This window comes from Hemitrygon akajei, chromosome 26, assembly GCF_048418815.1.
Source record: "Hemitrygon akajei chromosome 26, sHemAka1.3, whole genome shotgun sequence".
Taxonomy (NCBI): domain Eukaryota; kingdom Metazoa; phylum Chordata; class Chondrichthyes; order Myliobatiformes; family Dasyatidae; genus Hemitrygon; species Hemitrygon akajei.
Window position 1 is genome coordinate 6,442,131 of NC_133149.1, and position 21,673 is coordinate 6,463,803.

Here is a 21,673-nt window from a genome sequence, read left to right on the forward strand (position 1 = left end):
GCCCTTTTGAAGTAGATGGAAACTTCTGACTGCAGCAGTGAGACATTGAAAATGTCTTTGAACTCACCTGGCACAGATTTTCAGAGCCATACCAGGTACTCCATTGGGGCCTGACATCTTGAGAGGTTTCGTCCTCTTGAAAGACATTCTCTGAAACAGTGATCACAAAATCATCAGATGCTGCACAAATCCTCATAGATCTCCCTTACTATCCATAGTAATTTTTAGAAAGCAAATTCCTTTGCTGCCTAACACACATTTTGCTATAACTAGTTTCAGATTCTGATATTTTAATCACATGTACATTGAAACAGACAGTGAAATCTGTTGTTTACATTAACAACCAACACAAGCTGAGGGTGTTCTGGGGTCAGCCCGCAAGTGTTGCCACACATTCCAGTGCAAACATGGCATGCCCACCATTCTTGGCAGAACAACACAGAGCACGATGAAAGAGACCATAACAAGCAACAGAACAACCACGTCACAAGACCTGTTCCTCTCTCCCACTTACACACACAGGCAGTCCTCCAACCCCAGAAAAGGTCTCTTGGCCTCCAGTCTTTGGCCATCAGTCTATAACTTCCAGACCTCCAATGGACTCCCGGGCTTCAATCCTTGATATCAGTCCTCGGACTTTACGTTGATGGGACCCTGAACTCCAGATTCAAACTGCAAATGCGCCATCTGACCAACCATGTTCCCCATGCCTCCAACCATGTCCCCTCGTGCCATCTGACCAACCTTCCCCTCGTGCCATCTGACCAACCATGTCCCCTCATGCCTCCAGCTTCCACGGATATCTATCTGCTTGGGATAGCCCACCAGTGTCCTCTCTCCTGTGTCCAAATGTCAGCTATCGTGATTGTAACAATTACTATTCCAAAGTTTTGACTATTGTGACAACAAAATCAGTGAAATTCCACTGGGAAACAGCACTGACAGAGAATCCTTGGACACCAGCTGTGAATCCATGCGTTTTTCACAGTGGCTAGCACAAAATGTTTTCACAAAGCATACATGAACTTGAAATGGAGCTCTCATTTTAACTTCATAGAAGTTGTATGGCAAATGTAAAGGTTTTAGCTTGTATTAGGATGGCCTGTTTTAAGGCAACATTACACTGTTCACCCTTGTATGCAACAAATCCCAAACGTGTTTCCCATTCACACAACATACAGTAAATAATATCTGTCCTTTAATTATTCTGGAGAGTGAGCAGGTCATCATGATCTAACAAAGTGCATTTTTAAGTTATGTGACAATGTGTGTTTCTTAGACACTCAGTGGCCAGTTTATTCAGTACCTCCTGTATCTGAGTGTTTGTTCATGGTCTTCTGCTGCTTGAAGGTCCGACATGTTGTACATTCAGAGATGCTCTTCTGCACACCACTGTTGTAATGCATGGTTATTTGAGTTACTGCCACCCTCCTTTCGGTTTGAATCAGTCTGACCATTCTCTGACCTCTCACTGGCGACACTTTCACCACAGAACTGCCGTTTGCTGATTTTTTTTTGTTTTTGCACCATTCTCTGAAAACTCTAGAGACTGTTGAGTGTGAAATTCCAATGATTTCAGCAGTTTCTGAGATACTCAACCACCATGCTTGGAACTGATAATCATTCCATGGTCAAAGTCACTTAGATCACATTTTGTCCCCATTCTGATGTTTGGTCTGAACAACAACTAAACCTTTGACCATGTCTGCGTGCTTTTATGCATTGAGGTGCTGCCACATGTTTGGTTGATTAGATATTGGCAGGAATGTACAGGTGTATCTGATAAAGTGGTCACTGATATATGAGTGCATTAACTTAACAAAGGCAGCATGTATTTTCCATCATTAAATGGCCCTTGCAATACGCTGTTAAAAGTTAATGTATTTTAAAAGTCTGCAGCAATTGAACCTGATAGTTTCTTTGTCAGTTTTTCTGACATTGAATTTTTAATAACAGATGCAGTGAAACTTGTTTCTCTCGATCATTTGAAATTTGTATTACTTCTTGTTCCTTGGGTGGAAACCTCACTGTTTCCTTAGCATTTATCTTTTTTTTAAATGAGGTAGAGTCACTAACTCAACGCTCAACCCAGCACGGATGGAAAGCATGTAAGGAGCCAGCTGGATTTGAACCCAGGACCATTTGCCTCGAAGTCCGGTGCTGATGCCACCAGACCACCGGCCGGCTTATTTGGATGACTTGGCCATGACAAAATCACTATTATATTATGATAACATTTATTATTTTCTATGATTGCAGTATTTGATACCTCTGCTGAGTATCTTAATCGAGTGTAGAGCAGATTCAATGGGCTGAATGGTGTAATTCTGTTCCTATGTCTTACGGTCTTTAACTGCCCATGGATATGTTTGTTGAATTGCATAGACAGGAAGGAGGGATAGTAATGCAAAAATTCAATCCTTGTGTATCTAAACTTGTATTTATCTAATATAGCAACATGGATTGATCGATACATTCATGGTATTAAAACATTATCATGTATTCACCATTCAAAATTTCCAATAACTGGAGAACAAAATAATTGTTACTCCGGATCTGATGCCCCACAAAACAAGATCACACAATAAGAACACAATAGTAAAAAAAATCACAATAAATACAAACACACAAGATAACTTGTACGTATAGATTGATTGTATGTCCATAAAGTGACACTTGGCACAAGAGTGTCTGTATGGTCCATCCTTCACACATAGGATTGCTGATATAAGGCTATTTTATATTAAGCACAATGAGCCGGTACTTTGAAATTATATATTGCTCCATTGAATACAGATGTTGCTAAATTTGTCTCAAATGTACCCTTGACCTTGGTAGCGAGAAACTATCAGCTCGGAACTGTTCTCCAGCACCATTTGTATTTGCATCTATTTTCTCGACCAGCAATCACCAATTGCATAATACATGCCTGACTAACTGTGCAAACGCATGTGGTTAACATTCCTAAAGGTTTAAAAAAAAGGCTTTCAAAAAGCAACAGACACAAAATGCTTGAGACCTCAGCAGGTCGGGCTGGGACCAAGGGAAGGAAATAAATAGTCCACGATTTGGACCATGGATGTTGAAGGGTTTCAGCTCAAAACGTTCTCTGTCCTTCTCTCCATGGAGGCTGCCTGACCTGCTGAGTTGCTCCAACATTTTGTGTGTGCTTCTCTGGATTTTTATCATTCCCCCTCCACCACCACCTTTCTCTGTTCCTCACCCTGAACAATTCTTCCTTCAGCTCCTCCCACTTTCTCCACATCTGAGGGGTAGCCACAGGCCCCAGCTATGCCTTCCCTGCTAATGCTCCCCAGCTTTTCCTCCGCTACATTGACAACAGCATTGGTGTTACTCCATGCACCCATGTTTCACCAACTTCGTCTCTAACTTCCACCCTGCCCTTAAATACACTTGGACCATCTGTGACATCTCCCTCCCCTTTCTTGATCTTTCTGTGTCCATCTCTGGAGATAAACTGTTGACTGGCATCTTTTATAAACTTACTGATCCCCGTGGTTATCTCGACTGTACCTCTTCCACCCTGTCTCCTGTAAAAATACTCTTCCCTTTTCTCAGTTTCTTCGTCTCTGCCTCCTCTGTTCCGAGGATGAGGCTTTCCTTTCCGGAAATCAGAGATGTACTCCTTCTTTAAAGAATGGGGTTTCCCTTCCTCCACCATGGATACTGCCTTCATCTGCATCTCTTCCATTACCTGACCATCTGTGCTCAGCCCATCTTCCCATCGTAACAGTGATATTCATCTTGTCCTTACCTACCACCCTATCAGCCTCCACATTGTCCTCCACAACTTCTACCATCTCTAAAGGGACCCCAACACTAAACATAGTCCCCTTCTGTGGAGATAGCTCCTTTTGTCCATTCATCCCTCCCCACTAATCTCCCTCCTGGCACTTATCCCTGCAAGCCCAAGAGCTACACCTGCTCATTCAGCTCCTCCTTCCCACCTCCATTCAGTCCTTCAAGGTGAAGCAATCTGCTGGGGTCATTATTGTGTCCAGGGCTCCTGGTGCGGCCTCCTGTACATTGGTAAGGTCCACCGTAAGTTGGGGGACCACTTTGTCGAGCACCTCCGCACCATTTGCCACAAACGGGGCTTCCTGGTGGCCAAACATTTTAATTCCCATTCCCATTCCCATTCTGACAATGTTGGTCCATGGTCTCCTCTTGTGTCACGATGAGGCCACCCTCAGTGGAGGAGCAACACCTTATATTCCATCTGGGTAGCCTCCAATGTGATGATATGAATATCGACTTCTCCTTCCGGTAAACAAAATTCTGTAATTCCCCTGCACCTCCATTCCTCACTGACCTTTCACTTCCTCTCACCTGCATACTACAACTCCTGGGTCCCCACCTCCTTCCTATTTTCCCTATTGTCTACTTTCCTCTCCTATCAGATTCCTTCTTCTCCAGCCCTTGACCTTTCCCTACCACCTGGCTCCACCTGTCACCTTCCAGCTAGTCTCTCCCACACCCCCCACCTTTTTATTCTGGCATCTTCCCCCTTCCCCTCTCTCAGCCCAATGTGTCCACTGTTTACCCTTTTCTATAGAAGCTGTCTGACCTGGTGATTTCCTCCAGCATTGTGTGTGTTTTTTTAAAAGCATTGGATGGTCATCAAACACAAGGTAATCTGCAGATGCTGGAAATTCAAACAACACACACAAAATGCTGGTGGAACACAACAGGCCAGGCAGCATCTATAGGGAGAAGCACTGTCGGCGTTTCGGGCCGAGACCCTGCGTCAGGATTAACTGAAAGGAAAGATAGTAAGAGATTTGAAAGTAGGAGGGGGAGGGGAAAATGCAAAATGATAGGAGAAGACCGGAGGGGGTGGGGTGAAGCTGAGAGCCGGAAAGGTGATTGGCAAAAGGGATACAGAGCTGGAGAAAGGAAAGGATCATGGGACAGGAGGCCTCAGGAGAAAGAAAGGGGGAGGGGAGCACCAGAGGGAGATGGAGAACAGGCAGAGTGATGGGCAGAAAGAGAGAAAAAAAAGGAGGGGGAAAAAACAAAATATATCAGGGATGGGGTAAGAAGGGGAGGAGGGGCATTAACGGAAGTTAGAGAAGTCAATGTTCATGCCATCAGGTTGGAGGCTACCCAGCCAGTATATAAGGTATTGTTCCTCCAACCTGAGTGTGGCTTCATCTTGACAGTATAGGAGGCCATGGATAGACATATCAGAATGGGAATGGGACGTGGAATTAAAATGTGTGGCCACTGGGAGATCCTGTTTTCTCTGGCGGAGGTGTTCAGCAAAACGGTCTCCCAGTCTGCGTCGGGTCTCACCAATATATAAAAGGCCACACCGGGAGCACCGGACACAGTATACCACACCAGCCGACTCACAGGTGAAGTGTCGCCTCACCTGGAAGGACTGTCTGGGGATCTGAATGGTGGTGAGGGAGGAAGTGTAAGGGCAGGTGTAGCACTTGTTCCGCTTACAGGGATAAGTGCCAGGAGGGAGATCAGTGGGAAGGGAATGGGGGGGACGAATGGACAAGGGAGTCACATGGATCCCTGCGAAAAGCAGAAAGAGGAGGGGAGGGAAAGATGTGCTTGGTAGTGGGATCCCATGGATGGTCATTCCTGTGCCCTGGAACATTAATGGTCAGTTGCGAAGAAGTATTTTCTGGTAACACATGATTCAAACCAGTATTTTCTCACTCCGATCGCCCGGATAGCAGCCCAAAACTAGAGGGTAAAGTTTAAAAGAAGGGGGGAAGGATTTAAAAGGAACTGTGTTTTACACGGAGAAAGGGCTAGAGACAAGTCTGACATTTAAAAGGCATTTTAACAGCTGCACGTGCAGAATATAGAACAGTACAAGCCCTTTGATCCACCATACTGTGCGCTGACTCTTTAATCTACGCAATGTAACCCTTCCGTGCAGCATAGCCTTTTGGTTTACTTTCATCCATGTGCCTATCCAAGACTTCCTCTAATGTATCTGCCAGGAAAGGTGTGGAGGGAAACAGACTAAAGCTATGTCCACACTGGACCAGAAAATTTTGAAAACGCCGGTTTTGTGTAACGACAATAGGCGTCCGCACCCAGCGTTTTTGAAAATACCTCCGTCCACATTAAAATGGGCATTTGGGCAAATCTCCTCCTACTGGGTATGCGCAGGACACATATACAGAAAATAAGCCACATGTTTGGTGTCAAATCTCGCCATGAAAGTGCGCGCTTGTGCAGTTACAGACTAGAAAAACTTAAAAGGAAATTGCCAAACGATGGACAGCTGTTGGCTCTCGTGCAGGAGGACTTAAAACAAAAAAAAAATACTGGAGCTTATGGAGGCAACCGACAGGGAGTTCACAGTCAGTATGACCTGGCTGACGATGAACATTGAAAAACTGACTAACTCTATTGCATTAATAAAGCACCTTGTTAAATGTATAAAACATGTCTGCATCAGTATTATCTTGTATTTCCATACCATGTTACATTAGGCTGTTACACATCTATTGTCAGAGAGGTACTTGCGTAAATAGGTAAACCACCTTCATATGAGCAAGGACAGAAAACAGGGCAAAGTGAGTATACTTATTTATTCAGTAAGTTATGGGTCAAAGTATTTGGTGAGTACATTTCTAACTCTTCTGGCTTCAGTCTCATTGCCATCTGTTCTGAAATTGTTAGGTTGTGTGGGGGGGGGGGGGGTTGTGTTCAGGAAAACAATGAAATGCCGCCATCTGTTCTGGCACGTCATGACAGCATTTCTATAAAGCCAAACACGAGGAAATCTGCAGATGCTGGAAATTCAAGCAACACACACAAAATGATGGTGGAACACAGCAGGCCAGGCAGCATCTATAGGGAGAAGCGCTGTTGACGTTTCGGGCCGAGACGTCAGTCCTGATGAAGGGAGCCCACACTAGACTGGATAAATCTATAACCAAAGCTTTTTCTCTTCATTTTGACCCTCCGTCCACATTGAAATGGCATTTTCCTCCCCTGGAGTAAAATCAGAGATTTCTAGAAACGCTGTCATGACGTGCCGGAACAGATGGCGGCATTTCATTGTTTTCCTGAACGCAACCCCCCCCACACACAACCTAACCATTTCAGAACAAACGGCAATGAGACTGAAGCCAGAAGAGTTAGAAATGTACTCACCAAATACTTTTTTAATATATTTTTTTATTGTTTTCAAATAGTTACAGAATAAATGTGTATAAAAAAAAGTGTTACCCAGCCCCCCTCCCCTTAACCCCTCCCCCCTAACATCCCTATTAAAGAAATAAGAAAGAAAAAAAAAGGGAATGCCTGGATGTTGGAAGATCCCCACATGCTCCACGGAGTTCTCATTTTTTAAAAATATATGTTAAAATTCTTTTTCTTTTTACTGGCCCATTAAGCCCATTAACATTAAAACTTAAAAAATTTAGTAGATTAGTCATTATTTTTTATTATTATATTACTCCAATCTATAATAGTACCTAATCTTCCCACTTTCGTGGTATCCTGGGAAATCTTTATAAAAATCTCCATGTTGCTATGTGTGTCCCCACCAATCATCCAGGCAAAAAGATAGAAAAAAATTAAAATATAAAGGAAAAAAAACCAAAATACCCCCCTACTAATGTTGTGGAGAAAAATCACAACATTACCCCCCTCTACTGTACGGGTCATGGCAACCGCCATGATTACACACGTGAATCCCGCAGTAACCGATCCACAGCCTCCCAGCCCCCCCGCAACATAGAAAAGTATATGTATAAGAAGAGAAAAAAAAATACTATTCTCATTTAGTATCTCTAAAATTTTGCTTTTCTCTTCTATAATATCCATAAATGTCCATTCCTTCTGTTCCTTGGGTCAATCTTCATCTTTAATCCATTACGTTTGGAAGCCTCTATGTGTAATTAGCGAATAGATGGAAGTTCTTGTACAAACTCCTCCGCTTTTCGATAATCGGAAAAAAAAAAATTTCCCTCCTCCAAAAAAATTATCAGTGTTGCTGGATGATGCATTGTAAATTTATAACCCTTTTCCCATAAGGCTTTTTTCACTGGGTTAAATTCCTTCTTTCTCTTCAACAGGTTGTAACTTATATCAGGATAAAAAAGAACTGGTTTCCCTGCTATCATCAGTGGCCCGTTTCTATTTTTGGCACATTGGGCAGCGGCCTTCAGGATCTTTTCTTTGTCTTGGTATCGTAAGCATTTTATCAAAATTGATCGTGGGTTTTGATCAGCTCGAGGTCTTGACCTTAAAGATCTATGCGCCCTTTCAATCTCAATTGGAATTTCTCTTTCCATTTTCAATTTTTTAGGGATCCAGTTTTGAAAAAAATTTATTGGATCTTCTCCTTCTATATCTTCTTTAAGTCCAACAATTTTAATATTATTTCGTCTACTGAGATTTTCAAGCTTATCAATTTTTTCCATAAATTGTTTTCTTTCTGATGTCCAAGCAGTATTTTCCTTTTCTATTTTGTCCATTCTTTCAACCATGTCTTCCGTTGTAGTTTCCAAGTCCTTAATTCTTTTTCCCATTTTTTCCTGTCTCTTTGTCATTTTATCAAGCATAATCTCCATATTGGTCATTTTTTTCGAGTATTTTTTGATTATTTTTAATTACTTTTAATGTGTCTAATTTACGCATTATTTGCCTCAAAGTCTTTTCTATATTTCTAGGACTTTTACCTCTTTCTTCATCTGATCCTTCCGAGAGATTTGACTGTCCCTCCGATTCGCTATCACTTTCAGTTGCAGTGGTAGCTGGGCTTTGTAGTTCTTGTTGCTCCCGTTTGCGCATGCTCCATCCTTCGCGTTTGCGCAGTTCACGATGGTTTTTTCCTTTGGAAGTGGCCAGTGTTGCCACAGTCTCCTGTTCCGTATTGCCGGTGGTATAATGTACCTGAGACCGCGGTTCCTCGGTAGACGTGGGCCTTGTTCTTGTTCCAACTTGCGTAGTCTTCCCGGTATTAGTTTTCTTCATCTTCCTTCCTTGAGGCATAGCTTGACACAGTCCGGAGTCGTTTATAAGTAACTTTTAGAAAGTATTGCCTAACTTTTCTTCATTTAAACATTAATTTATTAACTTTTTACGGGAGGGCTGGGTCTCTGCGTCTCGATCCTACGTCATCACGTGATGTCCCCTCACTCACCAAATACTTTGACCCATAACTTACTGAATAAATAAGTATACTCACTTTGCCCTGTTTTCTGTTCTTGCTTGTATGAACGTGGTTTACCTATTTATGCAAGTACTTCTCTGACAATAGATGTGTATGGAAATACAAGATAACACTGATGCAGACATGTTTTATACATTTAACAAGGTGCTTTATTAATGCAACAGAGTTAGTTAGTTTTTCAATGTTCGTCGTCAGCCAGGTCATACTGTCCATGAACTCCCTGTCGGTTGCCTCCATACGGTCCAGTATTTGTTCTTTTTTAGTTTTAAGTCCTTCTGCGCGGCAATTGGCAATTTCCGTTTAAGTTTTTCTAGTCTGTAACTGGACAAACGCACTCCAAGCCTTTCACGGCGAGATTCGACACCAAACATGCCACTTGTTTCTGTAGATGTGTCCTGCGCATGCCCAGTAGGAGGAGATTCGTCCAAATGCCCGTTTTAATGTGGACGGGGGTATTTTCAAAAAGTCTTGGTGTGGACGCCTATCGTTTTTAAGCGAAACCGGTATTTTCAAAATTATCGGGTCTATTGCGGACGTAAGGCAATCTGGCCGGCAGGGATGCAGAACTACTGTTACCAGCGTGCCCCGCGCCCGGATTACCTATTCTCGCGAGACTGGTGGCAAGTAAGCCATTTTGTCGACGGACGGTGAGTTGGGCGGCGGGGATGTGGGTTGGTGGTGGGATTTCTATGGCTCCCGAGGGTGTATGCTGTGGCTCTGCTCGCCTGGATGGGGCTATGTCCAGGTTGCAAATGAGTGCAGTTTGGCCGCAGCAGCCCAGCTTTGGCCGGTGGCTCGGTATCTCCCTCTTCTTATTGTGCTCGTTTCAATCCTGATTTAATACTATGCCAGTCCCATTCCTAAATATCCCCAAACCGTATGAAAACCCCCCCGCCCGTATGGACACCCCCCAGTCCGTGTGAACACTCCCAAGTACGTAGAAACACCTCACCCCCCCCGTCCGTAAAAACATCCCCAATTCCCCCAGTCCGCGTAAATATCTCCAATCTCGCCCAGTCCCCCCCAGTCTGTGTAAACATCTCCAGTCTGTATAAGGATCCCCAGCCCCCCCCCCAGTCCGTATAAATGTCTCCAATCCCGTCCAGTCCGTATAAATATCCCCAATCCCTCCCAGTCCATGTAAACATTTCCAGTCTGTATAACTATCCCCAATCCTGTCAGTCAGTATAAACACCCTCAGCCCATAGAAATATTCCCAATCCCCCCAGTCCGTAGAACCACCTCCAATCCCTCTTCCCCCCCAGTCTATATAAACACCCTGAATCCCCCCCCCCCCCCTCCCCGGCAGTCCATATAAGGATCAAGGAAAACCTACATTGTGGGGGATCAAGGGCAGGATCGAGGAAGCCCTGTGTTGATAGAGAGTGAGTGCTGGATCGCGGGAGCCCTGTGTTGGTAGTGAGTGGGTATACGAGGGAGCCCAGCATCATCAGCAATGTTTTAAAGGGAGGATGTTAAGCTGAAACCCATTTACTGTATTGTGTGAATGTAAAAGGTGTCGTGGCACTGTGTGAACAAAAGCAGTACTGTTTGGTTTCATGCTTAGCTCCACGGTCCTCAGCACCAATAATCAAGTTTATGTGATCATCATTACATTATAGTTTGTGGGAGCTTGTTCTGCAGAAAGTGGTTGTACTTGATAGCTTTAGATTGGTTGGAGAGGTGCAGCTACTGTACAAATTCTGGCCCTTTCTTAGTCACCCAGCCTACCCTTTCTGAACGGGTTGCCCGAAGAAGGGTCTTGGCTTGAAATATCGACTGTCTGTTCCCCTCTATAGATGCTGCCTCACCTGCTGAGTTCTTCCAGCATTGTGTGTGTGTGTGTGTTGCTCTGGATTTCCAGCATCTGTAGAATCTCCTGTGTTTATCCAGAGGCAGTGAGTTTGGAGTCAGTGAGAGGAATGGGGAAGTTAAGCAGTTAACATCACAGTTATCAATTGGAAATGAGAAGGTTGAGTGGGGGTAAAAGGCCCAAGTTATTTTTCAGCTGGGATGAGGTTGATAGTTTTAGCCATCTGCTTGCACCAGTGCTTCATGACTCACAAGTTCCTCTCGCGGTGTTTTTACAAGTACCATTTACGTACAGCAATTTTTAGTGTGTGCAAGTGCACGTGTATCCACATCAGTGTTAAGTTTATTTTGAGAGGGGTGGTACTTTGTTTCACGCTGCTACTTGTATTGTGTTACTCTTTGAACTATGTGTTAATTTTTATACAAGTGCAAAATATGTGGGAGATTTGTAACAACATCTGAAATTGGTGATTATCTACTTTTGTTTTGTCAGGAGAACGTTGGTTGCCAGAAGGTGTTGGAAAAAATATTAAATGTTTAATTTTAATACTCCAGTTGCTTAGTTGCAATCATGAACCCAGAGATTTGGGATAGTGATGGTGGTTCTACTTCAGAGTCAAGTGATTTACCAAATATAGTTTCCTCTGACGAGGTAAGTAATGATGAAAAGACTGAATGCACTCGTTTTCCTGATAAAAGTACATTTCATTTTTTGTTTCATTGTAACTACTACCACAATCATGACTTTTTAACTTGTTTGTTTTAAGTATTAGTCAATAATGACAAGCTTCCTGTTCTGGAGATTCCCAAAATCTCTAAGTGTGGATCTTTAAACAACAGAAGATTACTGTGTTAGTATCGGGTGTGTGATTTCAGTCACACCAGCAATATACTGACTTCCTGCTGTTTGTTATTATGGTCATCTCATAGAGTATTGGAAATGTGCAGTTGATCTGTTTTTCAAATGTGTGACTGGGTAGTGTTTTGTTTTAAAAAGCCAGGCCAAGAAAATAGATAACATTTCACAACTTTATTGGCACTTAGCCTTGCAAATGGACAAATGCTACACCTGCCCCCACAACATCTCCCTCACTATCATTCAGGACCCCAAACAATCCTTCCAGGTGAGGTGACACTTCACCTGTGAGTATTTTGGGGTTATATTCTGTGTCCAGTGCTCCTGGTGTGGCCTCCGGTATATTGGTGAGACCTGATGTAGATTGGGAAGACTGTTTTGCCGAGCGCTATGCTCTGTCCTCCAGAACAAGCAGGATCTCCCAGTGGCCACCCGTTTTAATTCCATTTCCCATTCCGATATGTCCATCCATGGCCTCCTGTACTGTCATGATGAAGCTACACCCAGGTTGGAGGAACAGCACATATTCCATCTGGGTTGCCTCGAACCTGATGGCATGAACATCGAATTCTTGTACTTGCAGTAATGCAACCCCCCCCCCCCCCCCACCCCACCTTCACCATTCCCCATCCCCTTTTCCCTCTCTCACCTCTGGTGCTCTTACCCCCTTTTCTTTCTCCCATGGCCTTCTGTCATCTATCAGATTCCTCCTTCTCCAGCCCTGTATCTCTTCCACCAATCAACTTCCCAGTTCTTGCTTCACTCCTCCCTCTCCCTGTTTCATCTACCACCTGGTGTTTCTCTCTCCCCTCCCCCCACCTTTTAAATCTACTCATCAGACTTTTTTCTCCAGTCCTGCCGAAGGGTTTCGGCCTGAAACCTTGACTGTACTTTTGTGGGTCCACCGTGGTCCAGAGGAGCGCTGTTTCATTTGGTTGTGCTTATGTACAGTCAGATAGTATAAACTTGAACTCAAAGGTGCTCAATAATTTTTTTAAAAAATTATAAAAACTTTATTTAATTTATTGGATTCTTCTCATTAACCTGATCAAAAAGACTGTTAAATGTTGCTGATTGTCATGGTGTTTGAAAGACGAGTTCCTTGCTCTTCATTTTAGTAAACAAACATTTGCTAAGCAGCCAATTTAATACTGTTAAATTCGTAAGTCATTCATTATTCCACCTGAGATGTTAAAAATTCCATCCAGTCATTGTGATCCAATATGTTCACTTCATTGGAGTTGCAAGTAGCATGGGTTCGTTCAGTTTTCCAGTTTCTGCACCCATTGATGAATTGTGCTTTGTTATCTAGAGTTTTTAATTAGTAGAATTAACTGACTAGAAAGTATCCAATTCTTTCATTCATTGCATTGGTACACACACTATATTGTTATCTGATTGAATACAAGAAATAACAGCAGATTCAGAATAAGGTTTAATGTCATTGGCATATGTTATGAAATTTGTTGTTTTGCAGCAGCAGTACATTTGAATACATAACTATAAATTGTAATAAAAATCATACATGTGCGTATAAAATAAAATAAGTAATGTAAAAAGAGAGTGCAAAAACTAGTGAGATGTTCATTATTCATCAGGAATCTGATGGTGAAAGGCAAGTAGCTGCCCCTAAAAAGCTGAGTGTGTGTCTTCAGGCTCCTGTACCTTCTCCTTGATGGTAGCAATGAGAAGAAGGAATGTCCTGGGTGATGGGGGTCCTTCATGATGGATGATGTCATTTTGAGGCATCGCCTTTTGAAGGTGCCTTGGACACTGGGGAAGGTCGTGTCCATGATGGAACTGGCTGAGTTTGCAACTTCCTACAGCTCTTTCTGATCCTGTACAGTGACCCCTCCATACAAGATGATGCAAACAGCCTGAATGCTCTCCACTGTACATCTGTAGAAAGTTGTGAGTCTTTGATGATGTAACAGGTCTCCTCAAACTCCTAGTGAAATATAGCGGCTGTTAAGGGTTCTTTGTAATTGCAGTTGGCCCAGGATAGAGCTTCAGAGATGGTGACACCCAGAAACTTGAAACTGCAAACTCTTTCCATTGCTGATCCTTTGATTTCCCCTTCCCAAAATCCAAAATCAATTCCTTGGTCTGACTGACATTGAGTGCAAGGTTGTTGTTATGACACCACTCAACCAGATGATCTGTCTGTCTCCCGTGCATCACCTTGTCACCATTTGAAATTCTGGCAACAATAGTTGTGTTGCTGGTAAATTTGTGGATGGTCTTTGAGCTGTGCAGTACGTATAGCACTGAAATACAGTCCTATGCTGTTCTGTGTTCTAAGCCTGATGTACTAAGCTGATTTGCCACAGCTTTACATAGCTACCAGTCCTGCGAGTGAATCTGCCTTGGGTTTATCTGTTGACTGAGAAAAGAATTTGAAAATTTCACAATGCTCAGTCATGAAATGGCTGTGCACCTCCATCCTAACTGGCTCACTGTATTTGCTGGAGCCAGTTCGTCCAGCCATTTGCTTATTTAAGAATTCCTGATTGCAAAAGTGGATTCTAGCTTTAGTCTTATTGTGCTGCATGAATTGATCATTCTTTGACACAGAATGTGTAGATTTGCTTGAACCATTCCATTGTGATTGCAGGAATTGAAACCGTGGTTCCCTCCATTTAAACTTCCACAGTTAAGCTATGAAGGTAAGACAACTCTGGGAGTGGTGCCCGAATACCAGCAACGACAAAGCTGCTAATTTTAAAGTTAGCCCCTTTCCCCTGCTCTGCTTTTCTGTGTGTGTGTGTGTGTGTGTGTGTGTTGCTTTGCCTGAACTAAGCTTGCTACTTCCCTATGACAGAGTGATGATTGAGAATGCAGAAGGAAAGCTGTGAGTTCAGCTACTTTCCACATGATGTAGTGCTCTACTGACTTCCTGAAGATGTCAAGTGTGGTACTGTAAAGATTAACATTTGTGACCAGATCATTCAAGTATCGAGTTAAATACATGCTTCTACATTAGTGTGACAGTTGTGTGAAACCAACCATGGGTTGTTATAGGGTAGTGAGGGGAAGGTGATGGCTTTTCATGTTAACTAATTATATTTATTTCTATTGGCTTGATTCCATTGAGCTTTTGCTATAGATCAGAATGACATAGGTAGGAAAGGGGAAGAGGTCCTGAAACGAGAGTATAGGGAGTTAGGAAGGCAGTTAAGAAGAAGGACCGCAAAGGTAGTAATCTCGGGATTACTGCCTGTGCCACGCGACAGTGAGAGTAGGAATGGAATTAGGTGGAGGATGAATGCGTGGTTGAGGGATTGGAGCAGGGGGCAGGGATTCAAGTTTCTGGATCATTGGGACCTCTTCTGGGGCAGGCGTGACCTGTTCAAGAAGGACGGGTTACACTTGAATCCTGGGGGGACCAATATCCTAGCGGGGAGGTTTGCTAGGGCTACGGGGCAGACTTTAAACTAGTAAGATGGGGGGGCGGAAATCAATTTGAGGAAACTATGGGAGAGGAGGTTAGTTCACCAGTAGAGCAAGTAAGTAGACCGTGTGTGAGGGAGGACAGGCAGGTGATGGAGGAGGGATGCGCTCAGCCCGAAGTTGTAGGGGAGAAGAAAGAAAAGGATAATAAATTTGAATGCATTGCTAGGGATGAAAAGAGAGGAGGAGGTGGAGAGTATCTTAAATGTATCTATTTTAATGCTAGGAGCATTGTAAGAAAGGTGGATGAGCTTAAAGTGTGGATTGATACCTGGAATTATGATGTTGTAGCTATTAGTGAAACATGGTTGCAGGAAGGGTGTGATTGGCAACTAAATATTCCTGGATTTAGTTGCTTCAGGTGTGATAGAGTAGGAGGGGCCAGAGGAGGAGGTGTTGCATTGCTTGTCCGAGAAAATCTTATGGCGGTGCTTTGGAAGGATAGATTACAGAGCTCCTCTAGGGAGGCTATTTGGGTGGAATTGAGGAATGGGAAAGGTGTAGTAACACTGATAGGAGTGTATTATAGGCCACCTAATGGGGAGCGTGAGTTGGAAGAGCAAATGTGTAAGGAGATAGCAGATATTTGTAGTAAACACAAGGTGGTGATTGTGGGAGATTTTAATTTTCCACACATAGATTGGGAAGCTCATTCTGTAAAAGGGCTGGATGGTTTAGAGTTTGTGAAATGTGTGCAGGATAGCTTTTTGCAACAATACATAGAAGTACCGACTAGAGATGGGGCAGTGTTGGATCTCCTGTTAGGGAATGCGATAGGTCAGCTGACAGATGTATGTGTTGGGGAGCACTTCGGGTCCAGTGATCACAATAGCATTAGCTTCAATATAATTATGGAGAAGGACAGGACTGGACCTAGAGTTGAGATTTTTGATTGGAGAAAGGCTAACTTTGAGGAGATGCGCAGGGATTTAGAGAGAGTGGAATGGGTCAAGTTGTTTTATGGGAAGGATGTAATAGAGAAATGGAGGTCATTTAAGGGTGAAATTATGAGGGTACAGAATCTTTATGTTCCTGTTCGGTTGAAAGGAAAGGTTAAAGGTTTGAAAGCGCCATGGTTTTCAAGGGATATTAGAAACTTGGTTCGAAAAAAGAGGGATGTCTACAATAGATATAGGCAGCATGGAGTAAAGGAATTGCTCGAGGAATATAAAGAATGTAAAAGGAAACTTAAGAAAGAGATTAGAAAAGCTAAAAGAAGTTACGAGTTTGGTTTGGCAAATAAGGTGGAAGTAAATCCGAAAGGCTTCTACAGTTATATTAAAAGCAAGAGGATAGTGAGGGATAAAATTGGTCCCTTAGAGAATCAGGGTGGTTAGCTATGTGTGGAGCCGAGGGAGATGGGAGAGATTTTGAACGATTTCTTCTCTTCGGTATTCACTAAGGAGAAGGATATTGAATGGTGTAAGGTGTGGGAAACAAGTAAGGAAGTTATGGAACCTATGACAATTAAAGAGGTGGAAGTACTGGCGCTTTTAAGAAATTTAAAAGTGGATAAATCTCCGGGTCCTGACCGGATATTCCCCAGGACCTTGAGGGAAGTTTGTGTAGAGATAGCAGGAGCTCTGACGGAGATCTTTCAGATGTCATTAGAAACAGGGATTGTGCCGGAGGATTGGCGTATTGCTCATGTGGTTCCATTGTTTAAAAAGGGTTCTAGAAGTAAGCCTGGCAATTATAGACCTGTCAGTTTGACATCAGTGGTGGGTAAATTAATGGAAAGTATTCTTAGAGATAGTATTTATAATTATCTGGATAGACAGGATCTGATTAGGAGTAGCCAGCATGGATTTGTGCGTGGAAGGTCATGTTTGACAAACCTTATTGAATTTTTTGAAGTAGTTACGAGGAATGTTGACGAGGGTAAGGCAATGGATGTAGTCTATATGGACTTCAGCAAGGCCTTTGACAAAGTTCCACATGGAAGGTTAGTTAAGAAGGTTCAGTCGTTAGGTATTAATGCTGGAGTAATAAAATGGATTCAACAGTGGCTAGATGGGAGATGCCAGAGAGTAGTGGTGGATAATTGTTTATCGGGATGGAGGCCGGTGACTAGCGGGGTGCCTCAGGGATCTGTTTTGGGCCCAATGTTGTTTGTAATATACATAAATGATCTGGATGATGGGGTGGTAAATTGGATTAGTAAGTATGCTGATGATACTAAGGTAGGAGGTGTTGTGGATAATGAGGTGGGTTTTCAAAGCTTGCAGGGAGATTTATGCCGGTTAGAAGAATGGGCTGAACGTTGGCAGATGGAGTTTAATGCTGAGAAGTGTGAGGTTCTACATTTTGGCAGGAATAATCCAAATAGAACATACAGGGTAAATGGTAGGGCATTGAGGAATGCAGTGGAACAGAGAGATCTAGGAATAACAGTGCATAGTTCCCTGAAGGTGGAGTCTCATGTAGATAGGGTGGTGAAGAAGGCTTTTGGAACGCTGGCCTTTATAAATCAGAGCATTGAGTACAGAAGTTGGGATGTAATGTTAAAATTGTACAAGGCATTGGTAAGGCCAAATTTGGAATATTGTGTACAGTTCTGGTCACCGAATTATAGGAAAGATATCAATAAATTAGAGAGAGTGCAGAGACGATTTACTAGGATGTTACCTGGGTTTCAGCACTTAAGTTACAGAGAAAGGTTGAGCAAGTTAGGTCTCTATTCATTGGAGCGTAGAAGGTTGAGGGGGGATTTGATCGAGGTATTTAAAATGTTGAGAGGGATAGATAGAGTTGACGTGAATAGGCTGTTTCCATTGAGAGTAGGGGAGATTCAAACGAGAGGACATGATTTGAGAGTTAGGGGGCAAAAGTTTAAGGGAAACACGAGGGGGTATTTCTTTACTCAGAGAGTGATAGCTGTGTGGAATGAGCTTCCTGTAGAAGTAGTAGAGGCCAGTTCAGTTGTGTCATTTAAGGTAAAATTGGATAGGTATATGGATAGGAAAGGAGTGGAGGGTTATGGGCTGAGTGCGGGTAGGTGGGACTAGGTGAGATTAAGAGTTCGGCGCGGACTAGGAGGGCCGGAATGGCCTGTTTCCGTGCTGTGATTGTTATATGGTTATATGGTTAATAGAATAGAATTTGCTCAAGACAACAAGATTATGGTGCTACTCCAGTCTGCGCAAAGCAGATATTTACAATGCATGCGGTATGGCTTAATTAAAGAAAATCGCATATTTACATGCAAGTGGTTTTGATAGTAGGGTATCCAGTTGCAGTTTTCTTTCTAACGATGCATGTCCTTGCTTGCAGTTCTGATCCCCAAGCGATGGTGTTACCTGAGGACATCGGTTTTGAAGAGGTATTGTCACATTGTAAAGGTCCAGCTCCTGAGCCCTATTCTCTTTGGTCGGCCTTACACGGACGAACTATACAGGAACTGGGCTGTTCAAGCAGAGCTCATCCAGCATGAGGAGTAAGTTCAATATTGGGAACAGAAACAGCACGGTTAACAGACCCTTCCGGCCCAACCAGTTAACAGTCTAACTGGACCATCTTTGTAATGTGGGAGGGAACTGGAGGAAATCCACCCATTCCCAGGGAGAATGTACAACCTTCTTACAGACAGCAGCGAGAAATGAACTGGGGTCACTGGCACTGCAAGGTGACCATGTCAGTCCCCCTCAGAGTAATTTCAGGAGCTTGGTAGCGAATAACATAGAATAATACAGCAGAGTACAGGCCCTTCGGCCCACAATGTTGTGCTGACCCTTGAACCCTGCCTCCCATATAACCCCCCACCTTAAATTCATCCATATACCTGTCGAGGAGTCTCTTAAATTTCACTCGTGTATCTGCCTCCACCACTGACTCAGGCAGTGCATTCCACGCACCAACCACTCTCTGAGTAAAAAACCTTCCTCTAATATTCCTCTTGAACTTTCCACCCCTTACCTTAAAGCCCTGTCCTCTTGTGCTGAGCAGTGGTGCCCTGGGGAAGAGGCGCTGGCTGTCCACTCTGTCTATTCCTCTTAATATCTTGTATAGCTCCATCATGTCTCCTCTCATCCTCCTCTCTAGAGAGTAAAGCCCTAGCTCCCTATATCATAATGCATACTCTAAACCAGGCAGCATCCTGGTAAATCTCCTCTGTACCCTTTCCAATGCTTCCACATCCTTCCTATACTGAGGCAACCAGAACTGGACACAGTACTCCAAGTGTGGCCTAACCGGAGTTTTATAGAGCTGCATCATTACTCCGCGACTCTTAAACTCTTTCCCTCGACTTAAGAAAGCTAACGCTCCATAAGCTTTCTTAACTACCCTATCTACCTGTGAGGCACCTTTCAGGGATCTGTGGACATGTACCCCCAGATCCCTCTGCTCCTCCACACTCCCGAGTATCCTGCCATTTACTTTGTTTTACTTTAATAAAACAAATCAAACCATTTAAACATCCATTATAGTCAAACTCAGAGTTAGCATACCACTAGACCTTTTCAGATTTGAATTATAACGCGTGCCTATTACTTAGTGAAAGATTCGAAAATAATATTCCATATAACCATATAACAATTACAGCACAGAAACAGGCCATCTCAGCCCTTCTAGTTCGTGCCGAACGCTTTCTCTCACCTAGTCCCACCGACCTGCACTCAGCACATAACCCTCCATTCCTTTCCTGTCCATATGCCTATCCAATTTTACTTCAAATAACAATATTGGAAGTGCCTCTACCACTTCTACTGGAAGCTCGTTCCACACAGCTACCACTCTCTGAGTAAAGAAGTTCCCCCTCGTGTTAACCTAAACTTTTGACCCCTAACTCTCAGCTCATGTCCTCTTGTTTGAATCTCCCCTACTCTCAATGGAAAAAACCTATCCACGTCAACTCTGTCTATCCCCCTCATAATTTTAAATACCTCTATCAAGTCCCCCCCCCCCCCCCCCCCCCCCAATCTTCTACACTCCAAAGAATAAAGACCTAACTTGTACAACCTCTCTCTGTAACTTAGGTGCTGAAACCCAGGTAACATTCTAGTAAATCTCCTCTGTACTCTTTCTATTTTGTTGACATCTTTCCTATAATTCGGTGACCAGAACTGTACACAGTACTCCAAATTTGGCCTCGCCAATGCCTTGTACAATTTTAACATTACATCCCAACTCCTATGCTCAAAGCTCTGAATTATAAAGGCCAGCATACCAAAAGCTTTCTTCACCACCCTAGCCACATGAGATTCCACCTTCAGGGAACTATGCACCATTATTCCTAGATCACTCTGTTCTACTGCATTCCTCAGTGCCCTACCATTTACCATGTATGTCCTATTTTGATTATTCCTACCAAAATGTAGCACCTCACACTTATCGGCATTAAACTCCATCTGCCATCTTTCAGCCCATTCTTCTAACTGGCCTAAATCTCTCTAAGCTTTGAAAACCTACTTCATTATCCACAATGCCACCTATCTTAGTATCATCTGTATACTTACTAATCCAATTTACCACTCCATCATCCAGATCATTAATTTATGACAAGCAACATTGGACCCAGTACAGATCCCTGAAGCACATCACTAGTCACCGGCCTCCAACCTGACAAACAGTTATCCACCACTACTCTCTGGCATCTCCCATCCAGCCACTGTTGAATCCATTTTACTACTTCAATATTAATACCTAATGATTGAACCTTCCTAACTAACCTTCTGTGTCGAACCTTGTCAAAGGCCTTACTGAAGTCCATATAGACAACATCCACTTCTTTACCCTCGTCAACTTTCCTAGTAATCTCTTCAAAAAATTCAATAAGATTAGTCAAACATGACCTTCCACGCACAAATCCATGTTGACTGTTCCTAATCAGACCCTGTCTATCCAGATAATTATATATACCGTCTCTAAGAATACTTTCCATTAATTTACCCACCATTGACATTAAACTTACAGGCCGATAATTGCTAGGTTTACTCTTAGAACCCTTTTTAAACAATGGAACCACATGAGCAATACGCCAGTCCTCTGTCCGGCACCATCCCCGTTTCTAATGACATTTGAAATATTTCTGTCAAGAGCCCCTGCTATTTCTACACTAACTTCCCTCAAGGTCCTAGGGAATATCCTGTCAGGACCCGGAGACTTATCCACTTTTATATTCTTTAAAGTGCCAGTACTTCCTCTTCTTTAATCATCATAGTTTCCATAACTACCCTACTTGTTTCCCTTACCTTACACAATTCAATATCCTTCTCCTTAGTGAATACTGAAGAAAAGAAATTGTTCAAAATCTCCCCCCTCTCTTTTGTCTCCACACGTAGCTGTCCACTCTGATTCTCTAGGGGACCAATTTTATCCCTCACTATCCTTTTGCTATTAATGTAACTGTAGAAACCCTTTGGATTTATTTTCACCTTACT

The 21,673-nt window shown here is 43.0% G+C and overlaps 1 protein-coding gene across 4 annotated transcripts in view; it reads left to right on the forward strand.

The window, feature by feature from the left end:
- The first annotated feature begins 9,287 nt into the window (after positions 1-9,287).
- Positions 9,288-21,673, forward strand: part of LOC140716743 (uncharacterized) — a 256,747-nt gene continuing 244,361 nt past the window's right edge. For 2 of the 4 annotated variants that reach the window (XM_073029548.1, XM_073029550.1), the window contains exons 1-4: positions 9,289-9,822; positions 11,481-11,639; positions 14,458-14,509; positions 18,567-18,729. In XM_073029548.1, the coding sequence (XP_072885649.1) occupies positions 11,559-11,639; positions 14,458-14,509; positions 18,567-18,729 (296 nt within the window). In that variant the 5' untranslated portion in view covers positions 9,289-9,822; positions 11,481-11,558. Of the gene's footprint in view, positions 9,823-10,395; positions 10,561-11,480; positions 11,640-14,457; positions 14,510-18,566; positions 18,730-21,673 lie in introns of those variants that run through there. The other 2 variants (XM_073029551.1, XM_073029549.1) reach the window with 2 other exon arrangements.